At 48.2% G+C, this 12,802-nt stretch overlaps 1 protein-coding gene across 1 annotated transcript in view; it reads left to right on the top strand.

The window, feature by feature from the left end:
• The window catches only part of LOC125430911 (disks large homolog 2-like), a 204,586-nt gene that overhangs the window by 156,909 nt on the left and 34,875 nt on the right, over nt 1-12,802 (top strand). The window contains exon 5 of the mRNA XM_048493268.1: nt 5,909-6,078. Within this exon, the coding sequence (XP_048349225.1) occupies nt 5,909-6,078 (170 nt within the window). The remainder of the gene's footprint in view (nt 1-5,908; nt 6,079-12,802) is intronic.

Raw genomic sequence — 12,802 nt, 5'->3', positions numbered from 1 at the left:
GCTTTGAGCTGTGGAGGCTTATCTGGCAAATTCAGATTAGCCTGTGAACTCCAACACATGCCAGCTGAGTGACCTTGGGCTAGTCACAGTTCTTCGGAGCTCTCTCAGCCCCACCTACCTCACAGGGTGTTTGTTGTGGGAGGGGGGAAGGGAAAGGAGTTTGTAAGCCCCTTTGAGTCTCCTTGCAGGAGAGAAAGGGGGATATAAATCCAACCCTTCCTCTTCTTCTTCATCTCTTGCCTTGAAAACTCTACTGGGTCACCCTATATCGACTGCAGCCTGACGGCAGGTTTTGCCTTTCCCCCAACCGAATACTGCTGTTTTCCTAGCACAGGAATCCTTGTTCCGCACTGCTCAGCTTATAAAAACCTTTTTTTGGGAAGCCTGCAGTTTGCAACTTGCCCTCTTCCCCCGTAAAAGACACCCTCCGAGCTTGTAGCCGGAGTCACTCCTTCGTTCGGTGCTTCAGTCTGGAATACCTATGCTGATGAGTTCTCTGACAGAGGGTGTGGCGTGCGCGTCTCTGTGTGTGCGTGTGTTTAATGTTGTTTTGCGTGTTGCAACAAGAGGCTGCCAAGTGAGATTCCCCAACTCCCTTCTTCGTCTGTTCTCGGGCTGAAAACCCGGCCGCTGCCGAGCGGTTGCGTCTCCGCTCTCCGAAAAAAAGGGGTGGAATTTTGGCCTACAGCCTCGCTGGGACTCCTTAATTCGTTAGTGTTTGTCAAGGGCCGAGAAAACCACAGGAGAACTGGATGAGAGCTTCTTGCAACACATCACATAAGGAATAGTTGTGGGGTTTTTTTGGGGGGGGGTGTGTGTTCCACAACTGGTTTTTCAGCAGAGAAAGGAACCCTGTCCCGGTATCCTCGCTTGCTTTTCGAGGCTCAGACTAACAGGTGGCCCATAAGGAAGAAGGCCTTTTCTCCCTTTTGGTGGATGGACAGCATCTCTCCAGTGAACGATGAGATCCCACCTGGCTTGTCCCCAAAGGGACCTCACCTGTGCTAGAATTTGCAGCTTCGGTTGGCCGCTCGGAGCTTAGACAGCTGGGAGGAAAGAATTTGGAGAATTGCAACGCTCCGTGTTCGTCAGTGATTAGGAGATGCGTTTTCCCTGAGGTGAACAACATCTGCTTGTGCAAAGTAAAAAGGGGGGTAAGTCTCTTTCTGTCTTTTTGCAGACTTGGAAGGGACAGCAGGCCAAATCGGATACGAGGCTGAGAGCTTTAGAAAGGAGGAGATTTTATTCCTTTGGGTTCCCCCCCCCTTTTTTTTTGACTTTAACGTGCAGGCACGGAAGGAACTGATTCAGATTAAAAGAAGGGTTTATTTTGTTTTGTTGAGGGTTTCACAGCTGGGAACATCTGGCTGTTGCAGGTCATCCAGCCTGAGTAGTGGTGGTTTGGATATATTTGCTCCAACATTTTGCCTGTATCTGTGGATGGCGTCTTCAGAAGCACGTCAGGGGACGATGTGTTAACCCAGTGGTTTCGAACCTTTTCGAGACCGAGTGCCCAAATTGCAACCCAAAACCCACTTATTTATCGCAAAGTGCCAACACGGCAATTTAGCCTGAATACTCGGGAGTAAGCTTGGTGGTAGTTGGTGGCTTTGCTTTGAAGCGACCGTGCAACTCCTCCAATGGGTGAATCACGACCCTAGGAGGGTTTACTCAGAAGCAAGCCCCATTGCCAGCAACCGAGCTCACTTCTAGGTAAAGGATCGCGCTTTAGTTCTTTGCATGAAAATCAGTGGGGTTTAACAGCGCTTAACAGGGTGACCTACACTGCTTCCCCAAAACTAGGTCTTAGGTTTAATGCTAATAATCGAGCCCAGTGGCCCAGGCCAGCCTAGATGTGTGTGGGGGGGGGGGGCTCTGTTGGTGTGTGCCCACAGCGAGGGCTCTGGGTGCCACCTCTGGCACACGTGCCATAGGTTCGCCACCACTGTGTTAACCAGTCATGGAGTCACGGAGAGGAACAGAGCTTGCTGCGAAATGCCTCAGAAGATGCCAGCCATGGATGCGGATGATACGTTAGGAGCAAAAACTACCATACCATGGCCACACAACCTGGAAAACCCATAATAGCCAGTTTCTTCTGTTTTTTAGAAGCCTGAAACAACTCCTGTTTTGTAGGCTATACAGAGGCCCCTTCGCACATGCAGAATAATGCACTTTCAATCCACTTTCACAATTGTTTGCAAGCGGATTTTGCTATTCCGCACAGTAAATCCAGGTGCAAAGTGCATTGAAAGGGGATTGAAAGTGCATTATTCTGCATGTGCGGAAGGGGCCAAATAGGTGCTGATTGACAGTTCCATAAAGCCTTTTATGGCTTGGCCAAATAGGGATGGGAATGTAAACATTCCTTCCCCTTGTATCAGAGTTGGGTCTGTTCCCTCCAGACTTGCCAACCTCTTAGTGAGGCCTGGAGATTTCTCCAAGAGACAGTGAACCATTCCCTTGGAAAAAAACGGTGGCTTTAGAGGGTGGACTGTATTATTCCCCGCTCAGGCCCCTTCCGCACATGCAGAATAATGCACTTTCAATCCACTTTGTGGCTGGATTTCACGGGGCGGAATAGCAAAATCCACTTGCAAACAGTTGTGAGAGTGGATTGAAAGTGCATTATTCTGCACGTGCGGATGGGGCCCTCAGGGAGCAGCAGTGGCGTAGGAGGTTAAGAGCTCGTGTATCTAGTCTGGAGGAACCGGGTTTGATTCCCAGCTCTGCCTGGGTGGGGGGGGGGGGGGGTTTGGGGGGAAGGGGGAGGGTGGGGGGGGGGGGGGTTGGGGGGGGGGGGGGGTTGGGGGGGGGGGCGGGGGGTGGGGGGGGGGGGGGTGGGGGGGGGGGGGGTGTTTGGGGGGGGGTGTGGTGGGGGGGCGGGGGGGGTGGGGGGGGGGGGGGGTGGGGGGGGGGGGGGGTTGGGGGGGGGGGGGCTTGTGGGGGGGGGGGGGGGTGGGGGGGGGGGGGGGTTGGGGGGCGCGGGAGTGGGGGGGGGGGGGGGTGGGGGGGGGGGGGGGTGGGGGGGGGGGGGGGTGGGGGGGGGGGGGGGTGGGGGGGGGGGGGGGTGGGGGGGGGGGGGGGTGGGGGGGGGGGGGGGTGGGGGGGGGGGGGGGTGGGGGGGGGGGGGGGTGGGGGGGGGGGATACCTCACAAGGTGTCTGTTGTGAGGAGAGGAAGGGAAAGGAGTTTGTAAGTTGCTTTGAAACTCTTTTCAGGAGAGAAAGGGGAGATATATAAATCCAACTCCAACTCCTCCTCTTCTCCTTCTCCTCCTCCTCCTCCTCTGATCTCAGAATCTAAGCCCTAGTTAGTATTTGAATGGTTGATCACCAAGGAAGTCAAACCTTGCTAGACAGAGACAGACAATGTCAAATTACCACTGTTCAATGTCAATTTCAATGTCAATCTCTATTACCTTCTTCAATCAGCAATACAAACATACAAGTAAGATAAAGCTACTGTTTACCAAGAGAACCATTTGGCTAATTTGAACCAGTTTGCTGGTTTAAACAGTAATGATTAATGGAGTTGGCAAAATAAAGCTACTTAAAACAGATTAAAATACTGTCTGCATTTCAAAATTTAATCAGCCTGATGAATCCTTTGTGATTTCCGAACCGTGCACAGATGCACAAATCTAGCAACTTGAATCTCCTCTGTTCAGCTCTCCGCCCGAAAAATCTGCAGGGTCACCTTAAGTTGGCTGTGACTTGATGTCACTTTCCACGAGTTCCCTTCTCTTCCCTTTCAGCTCATCAAGGCTTTCCTCTTTGGTGGACGCAACCACAAAACGGCTGCCGCAAGAGGCAGAGCCGACCACAAAATGGCTGCCGCAGGAGGCAGAGCCGGCCACAAAATGTCGAGGAGTTAGGTCATGCATCACTCTGGTAACTCTTCAACATTTCAGGCAAAGGCTCCGTTTTACGGGAAGCCTTTTAAAATGGACACGCTGTTTAAAACGTTTTCTTGTATACACACAGTTTTACCTTCAGTTACACAGAGACAATCTTTGCGCTGTGATGGCAGCTTCTCGTTTTAAACCATTTGCTCAGGCCGTATGGTCTTCAGGGTCCAATCATCAGCTCTGTCACCATCCATTTTCTAAAACTTCATGAGCACCAGGAATGGTGTTTGCGGGTACTATGGTGTTCATCGAATTGGTGATCTCTGCTATAAAATAGAACCTCTATGGGCGATTCCGCACACAAGTAAAATAGGTTCCACCCAGTTCCCTGAGAAGGGTACTAACCTAGGTCGAAGCCATTGTTGTTCCCCACTGCAACCAGCTTGATCCCAGCTCGGAGGGCGGAATCATCCTGTGCCTCTTCGCCGCTCCGTTCCGATTGGCTCCTGTTCTACGGCCATGTTCCGTCTATCCCCACACATGTTATTAAAAAAACTGCCACAGGAATGGAGGGACGAAGGTAGCGTTTTTTGATTGGCCAGCTGTACGCATGCCCGAAACACGCAGCTGTGATTGGCTGAATGGGGGACTCCTGGCACCAGAGATTCCACACGTTACTGGAATCGAGCTGAGTTTGAGCGTGGTTCCCTGAAAAAGTAGTAGTTCCCAACTGGAGTCGGAAATTTGACCATTCCACGGGGCGAAGCTGGTACAAAACCACGTCGATCCCAGTGGTTGTGCGGAGCACTTAGGTCGAACGCAGCTCGGACTTAGGTCGATAACGCAAGTGCGGAATCGACCTAACAGTCTAATCTGGAGAACTGGTTTTGATTCCTCATTCCTCCATATGAGTGGTGGACGCTTTGGACGAGGTTTTTTCCCCACTCCTCCAGATGAAGTCTGGTGGGTGACCTTGAGCTAGTCACTCTCAGAACTCTTTCAGCCCCACCTACCTCCCAAGGTGTCTGTTGTGAAGACAGGAGGGAAAGGCATTTGTAAGCTCTTTGAGGCTCTTTACAGGAGAGAAAGGTGGGGTATAAATGCAAACTCCTCTTCTCTTATTCTTAGTGAACATCTATCACAATTTCTGCTAAATTCCTCCCTCTGCTTGAAGTAGGTAGGAAATGAAAACCAATCCTGGCTCCGGCACGCAAGTCTCCAGCAACTGAAGTGAAAAAATTTGACCGTGTTAACTGACTCTGATGTTTCTTGGTGCTAACATTGAAATCTGACGTTTCCTGGGTCACCGAAAAAGCTCCTATTTATGACACGCCATTTTGGGAGAACACAAATAACAGGGTCCAAACTCAACTTCATTGTCAGGGAAAATCAGACTCGAAGTCTGCCGGTCTGTCTATAAAAATAAACCGACAGTATTAAAAATGTGCAAAGGGCATACATACCGCTCGGAGCAGAACGAAGACCATCACATTTTGAACAGAGAGCCGGTGTTCTCCTTCAGTGCCTTAATTTAATTAACTGATTTCTTTATGGGCTGAAATTTCAGCTTACAGTAGGATGGTTTCTAATACCGTTTCATTACAGCAAAGTTCTGCTTTTCGGATAGCTGGTGAGAAGCGCGCTGAAGATGAAAGGATGGCCGTTTTCTTTTTTGCTGTGTACCGCGATGGTTGCGCTGAGGGTCACGGCCTTCCGTTTGTAAGATTTGAGCAAGGCTGTTAACAATAGGACATTATGGAGGTTGTTAGTTAATGAGGAGGCCGTAAGTCAGAAAGGGCTTCACACTACTTCACACGCCACAATTGGCAATGACTGCTGAAGAGACATGAAAAATAATTAATTTGTTGAATGCATTGTTGAAGGCTTTCACAGCTGGACTCAACTGGCACATCTCTTGATCCGTGGTGGTGCCAATGTCATTTCTTCAGGTGCATTCCCCCTGAACTCCACAGTACTTTCTGTGGTATTTGTGATGCATTTTCTGTTGGCACAGTTATAGAATTATGGGTCTCAAGATGGTTATCTTCTTCTCCACCAGGGTCAATGACTGCATCTTGCGGGTAAATGAGGTCGACGTGTCTGAGGTTTCGCACAGCAAAGCAGTCGAGGCACTAAAAGAAGCCGGCTCAATAGTGCGGCTGTACGTCCGTCGAAGGCGTCCTATTCTGGAGACGGTTGTCGAGATCAAACTGTTCAAAGGGCCCAAAGGTAACCATGAAAAAGAAACCAACCGTCTGTAGCATGCTGGACTGTGGACAAAGCAGCTGAGACATCACCAGAGACAGCGTTGTGTAGTGGTTAAGGGCAGGTAGATTCTAATCTGGAGAAGCGAGTTTGATTCCCCCCTCCTCCACCTGAGTGGCAGGGGCTTATCTGGTGAACCAGATAAGTGTTCCCGCACTCCTACATTCCTGCTGGGTGACGTTGGGCTAGACACAGTTCTCTCAGGACTCTCTCAGCCCCACCTGCCTCACGAGGTGTCCGTTGTGGGGAAAGGAAGGGAAAGGAGTTTGTAAGCCACCTTGAGTCTCCTTCCAGGAGAGAAAAGTGGGATATAAATCCAAACTCCTCCTCCTCCTCTTCTTCTCCTTCTCCTTCTTTTCTTCATGAGGTTGCTTGATCTCCCCCTAGTGGAAGGGTAGGGTTTCCAGGTCTAGGCTGAGAAATAGTTGGAGATTTGGGGGTGGAGCTTGGAGGAGAAGAGGGACCTCAGTGGAGTATTATTCCACAGAACTCACCAGAGGTGGGATCCAGCAGGTTCTCACCAGTTCCCGAGAGTGGGTTACTAATTATTTGTGTGTGCCGAGAGCGGGTTACTAATTGGGTCTGCTTTTCCGTTAGAAATTCCATGAGGTCCAAAAATCATAAAGTCCTGTTGTTTCCTATGTGGCTGGTTAGCGAAGGTAGAAAACGGGATAATTCTCCCTGTTGGGCTGTTTTAAAAACATGTTTTAGCAATATGGTAAAGTTCCTTGCTTAAGGAAAGTATCCTTCTTTTGATTTCTAGAAACATAATTAAGTATTTGAAAGTATTAAGTATTTGACAGGCAGTCAATTAGAGGAGAAGTAGTTGTTTCTGTTGGCAGTAGACGATAGAGCTTGCTATAATGAGTTTAAATTATGGACAGAAAGATACCAGCTGGAAATTAGGAACTTTTTTTTAACAGTAAGAGTTTTTTACAGTAACAGAGAAATTATTAATGCCCCGCCCCCGGAATGCCTGGCCACGCCCCCGTCATGCCCCACCCAGTCCCATTGGCGCTACGCCACTGTTTGAATCCCACCACCATGGGAACCTGTTACTAAAATTTTTGGATCCCACCACTGGAACTCACCCTTCAAAGCATCCATTTTCTCCAGGGGTTCTATAGTTTGGGTTTGAGCTGTAATTCCGGGAGATCCCCGGGTCCCGTCTGGAGGCTGATATCCCTATCTCCTCAAGGTGGCTGAGACATCATCTCCTGAGTCATGATGAAGTGACTCACCTCTGAACCCTGGATAGTATGACTTGCTCACCACCTGTATATTCTATGTGCTAAATGGGGTTATATTTCCCCTTCAAGACCCTTGAGTCTGGGTTAGGCTCCTAGGCTGAGATAAATACTATATTAAATAATAGTTCCTAGAAAAAAAATAGTTAGATATTATTCACGCCAAGGAGCCATCTTATCTTCGATGTGGTATCTGTAGGCCACTAAAGTGGAAAGGGATAGAATAATAATGATTAAATTTACTCTCATAGATCATGACTCATAGCAATCTCTAGGTATTTAATTGCATTTTTGTTGGGAGCTACTCCTTAATATAGTGAGTATTTACCTATTTGTTTATAAAGTCTATATTTCCTTGTTTTTCTTCTTTATGTTAACGGTTTTTATATATGTGCGTGTGTGCGCACACGTATGCGCATTATTATCTTTGACAATTACAGGAAGTGTATACAACCCCCCAGGCCTGAATAAGGAATTTTAGTGCATGAATTCTGAAAGATGTTTGATTACGTGTGTGTATTTTACTGATCTCTGAAGAAGATCCTTTTTGGGTCAAAACACGTCCGGTGGCACTGCATATATGTATCCATTCTTGACTGTTTAAGTGTCTCTTTATTATTATTGTTATAATTTAGATTATTATTGAGGGGGAAGAGCTTAATTCCTCTATTTTAATATTTATTACCATTTAATATTTATTATCTATTTTTATATATATTACCGGCGCCATAGAATTTAGAATGTTTAGCTGATACGGCATAAAGTTAATGTTTTTAATGATTGTGTTTAAATATTTTATGGCATTACATGATATTGTTACGTGAAGGTTGTTAGCCGCTCTGAGCCTGGCTTGTGCTGGGGAAGAGGAAATGGGATATCATAATCGTCAATCAAATCGGAAATCTGCCTATACTCCAATTTTACAAAGTGTTGTGACCGACCGAGGAGCTTCAGCCAATGAGCAAGCAGGAATGTCCACTCGCCCATTGGTTGAGGGTTCGTGTCGCCAGCCACTCCCCCTCCTGCCTTCCCCCCAACACAGGAGCAAGCTGGCCGTGACGGCCACTGGGGTAGTGGTGGCAGGCTACCCTCCATGCTGGCCTAGCAAAAGCCTTCCCGCTTCCCTCACACCCGCTCCCCACGTGCCCTCTCCCCAAAGCCCTCCTGCTTCCCTCCTCTTCCAAACAACCCACACAAAGCCCTCCCATTTCATTCCCCCCCACCCTCTCCCAGCCCCCAGACAAACCCAAGCCCGGGTGGGGCAAACGTGGCAAATCACTGTCCCCACCAGCTGCGTAATAGTCCTCCCCACCCTCTCCCAAGCCACAGACCAACCCAGGCCCACTACTCTCTCTCCAACTCTGGCACCCGCCTCATCGCCCTCCTAGCCATCCACGCAACAGCTCACTCACTTTTTCTCCCAACCCCCATTTCAAGCCATGCCTGCCACTTTCCCACCAGCCCTGGCCCCCGACTCCCCATTCCTCCACCAACCTCCACTCAACCCAAACAAAAAGAGGGACCCACCTGGAGGATGGAGAGCAGCACTCTCTATTAAGTCTCCCTTGGCCAGAGACCAGTGTGGGGGTGGACTCTGCGGGAGAGAAGGGAGGGGGCAGCAGATCCCCATCCGGCCCTTCTCCCCCCCCTTTCTGGAGCCCATTTTATTTAATGATTAAATGGGCTTTGGGGTCAGCAAATAAATAAATGGGAAATGTGCCTATTGAGATAACACCTAATTTGGGTTTTAGGGAGACTTGTTTTTCATTTTCGTTGTTAAGCACTGCACAATTTAAAAAAGTATATATAAGAACATAAGAACATAAGAACAAGCCAGCTGGATCAGACCAGAGTCCATCTAGACCAGCTCTCTGCTACTCGCAGTGGCCCACCAGGTGCCTTTGGGAGCTCGCATGCAGGATGTGAAAGCAATGGCCTTCTGCAGCTGTTGCTCCCGATCACCTGGTCTGTTAAGGCATTTGCAATCTCAGATCAAAGAGGATCGAGATTGGTAGCCATATATCTCAACCTTTTGGTTCTTAGTTAACTCCTAGAGCAGTGTTGGCGAACCTTTTCGAGACCGAGTGCCTAAATTGTAACCCAGAACCCACTTATTTATCGCAAAGTGCCAACACAGCAATTTAACCTGAATACTGAGGTTTTAGTTTAGAAAAAATGGTTGGCTCCGAGGTGTGCGTTACTCGAGATTAAGATTAGTTGTAGTCAGTGGCTTTGCTTTGAAGCAACCGTGCATCTCTTCCAACGGGTGAATCACGACCCTAGGAGGGTTTACCCTGAAGCAAGCCCCATTGCCAGCAACCGAGCGTACTCCCAGGTAAAGGATCGTGCTTTAGTTCTTCGCATGAAAATCAGTGGGGTTTAACAGCACTTAACAGGGTTACCTACACTTCTTCCCCAAAACTAGGTCTTAGGTTTAATGCTAATAATCGAGCCCAGCGGCCCAGGCCAGACTAGATGTGTGGAGGAAGGGGGCACTCTGTTTGCGCGTGCCCACAGAGAGGGCTCTGAGTGCCACCTCTGGCACCTGTGCCATAGGTTCGCCACCACTGTCCTAGAGCTATCCCATGTCACTTCTGTTTTTTCCCCGGAAGTGTTGTAGTGAGGTCGCAGATGTCTCTTTAAAAAAAATAATCTTTTTCTCCTGCTGCTGTTCAGGGTAGTAGCAGGCAAAGAGGGCTGGCAGCAGGAGAATTCCCTTCATGCTACAGGGATGCCAATTTCCAAGAGCTCTGAAGTCACTCTTGGCTGCATAGAACTCCTAACTGTAGACAAAGGAATACCCGATACTTGCATGGGTTCTGCATGGGGCTGAATCGTGAATAAAACTTGCAAAACAATTTGAGTGAAACAATGTTTGTGGCTTAAAGTTATCGGTATTAAGGAGAGGACAAGGTAAATAGTGAAAAGAAACCCATAACAGATGGCTATTCTGAGTTAAATTAAGCAACTGTTCTTGCTTGTACATTTGGTTCTAGGCCAAGCTCCCTTCCTCTTCAAATCTGCCAACGTTTTAGATACTTCCAATTTGCTCCTCGCGCCAAAGGAATCCAGTTCGAATATAGTGGACAACATAGCAACTGGGTTATAGACTGACGCTTGAAATGACTTAGCCTGGCAAGTACTGTTACAGCAATAATGCCAGCTATGCTAAATCTAATTTCACTCTTTTACTGAAATCTGATTTCACTCTTCTCTGCAAACTGTAACTCCGTTACTATGTTATCCAATATACTGAAACTAGATTCCTGTCCAAATACAGAATTTCAAATTACCTTAGGTCCATTCCATGCGGGCAAAGAAACAGAGGTGTGGCACACTATATAACCCACTGGGGTGGGGTGACTTCCCACAGGTCCCACCCCCAAAACGAGTCAAAATGTTTTATTTCCCCCAACCTGGGTTATTTGAAAATTTCTAAACTAGCGATTCTTTTGAAAAATCCCAGGTTGGAGCCACCAAGCAAACGGCCAGGCTGGAGGCGCTTTATTTCCCTTCGTAGGAGGTTAAGAGCTCGTGTATCTAATCTGGAGGAACCGGGTTTGATTCTCCGCTCTGCCGCCTGAGCTGTGGAGGCTTATCTGGGGAATTCAGATAAGCCTGTGCACTCCCACACACGCCAGCTGGGTGACCTTGGGCTAGTCACAGCTTCTCGGAGCTCTCTCAGCCCCACCTACCTCACAGGGTGTTTGTTGTGAGGGGGGAAGGGCAAGGAGATTGTCAGCCCCTTTGAGTCTCCTGCAGGAGAGAAAGGGGGGATATAAATCCAAACTCTTCTTCTTCTTCCTGTTCCACCCTGTCTCCATGGTCCGAGAGAAGCCACCTGCTATTTCCCGGCCATCAAAGGGAAGCCACCTGCTATTTCCCCGGCTTTTTCCTTTCTTTTTAATTTTGCCGCTTGCAGCTGCTTAGCTATACAGGTGCAGCTGGTCTTGTCATGGAACATGGGTATGGCTGTGGGGGTTCATTTCAGCCTGCCTGGGTAGCTATGCATGTGTTGCAGGACGAGAAAACAAAGAGGAGGGTCTCCGTGCAAAGGCGCGACAGCAACCCGGATTGTTTCCGTAGCCTCCAATTGTTGCCTTCACGGGACTCATGTGAATGGGAAAACAGGAAAATGGGTTCCTTTATCACAACTGCAACCCATTATCTGGTTGCTGTGCAGAAGGGCAACCTACTATAGTAGGTGACAAAATCTTATTGTGGTTCCTAGCAAAACAGTCTGGCTCTCTTTTCTTGCTTACTCTCCATTCAGTGACTCCACCCCATATGGGGTCAAATGTCCCTGCGCTGCAGCCATTTAGTCACGTGGGGATGGAAAATCGCCCCCACACCTCTCCTCCTTTCCCCCAGGTCCATACACTGACTTCAAGACCTGGTGCAAAAAACCCTGTTGTTTGGTTGTGGTGGGGGAGGGTGGCCGTCCATGGATGGGGCAGAAAACTCAGATTTTGCAGTGGGCTACATTTTCCCTAGATGCTTCTCTGCTCTACCCCTGCTTGGTTAAATCAACCAATTTCCAGGTGTCTTCCACTGTAGAAAACTGCGAGAAGGGAGTGGATATTTTGGTTCTGTGACATGCAAGGTTATACAAGTCCTTGCAAAGCATACCAGCCTGGGATTACCTGAACAGGTACAGCCCAAACAGCTAACTTTCATGCTGATCAAGACACTCCCTCCACAAGTGTAAACAGTTTCCTTACTTTGACATTGGAACACTTTCACATGTTCGTTGGATTATCAGTACTCTGACTGACATGTGAAAATTGCTTTGTAATTCTGATCCGAACAGCATAACATCAGGGCTTGCAACTGCTAGAGCTGTTTTCTCTGGCCCTTTCCACACAGGTCGTTGAAAATGTTTTGAAAACATCTGCAAAACGTTTTCAATCCTGCTCGCCCCCATTAGTTCACACTCATCCCCTTCCTGGCTGCCATTTTGTGGTTGTTCTGGCTTGTTTTTTTTTTCTTAAAGATCTGTAAATTCGATGGTACGACTCTTCAAAGCCCCATGCCGCGATTCTCGAGGGGTTATGTCTTTGAAGCTATGGAGACCCAACCCCCCACAATTTAAAAAAAATGGCAAAAATACAGCATGAAACATCAGGTGTGAGCTTAGAAAATGGCACCTATGAGGAAATTTGGGAGGTGCAGAAAACATCTTAAAGACCTACGCATTGTCAGTGAGAATGTTTTCAGGAAAAGAACAGGATGTAAACAAATAGTTCTGAAGCTGGAAATAAATCATTTTGGGCTAAAAACCAGGCGGAACTCCTTGGGGGGAAACGTTTTATTTCCTGTCTCAAAATATTTCATTTTAGTTGTGCGGACAGCCCCTCTGTCTTTTTCTCAGCCCCTCTCCTAGCATTTATGTCATGGTGCCACTACAGTCTGTCTATTAGAGTGATCTTATTTTATAGCAT

Source organism: Sphaerodactylus townsendi, linkage group LG04 (assembly GCF_021028975.2).
Source record: "Sphaerodactylus townsendi isolate TG3544 linkage group LG04, MPM_Stown_v2.3, whole genome shotgun sequence".
Lineage (NCBI taxonomy): Eukaryota > Metazoa > Chordata > Lepidosauria > Squamata > Sphaerodactylidae > Sphaerodactylus > Sphaerodactylus townsendi.
The sequence above is the reverse complement of the archived record's forward strand: the minus strand, read 5'-3'. Positions and strand labels throughout refer to the sequence as shown.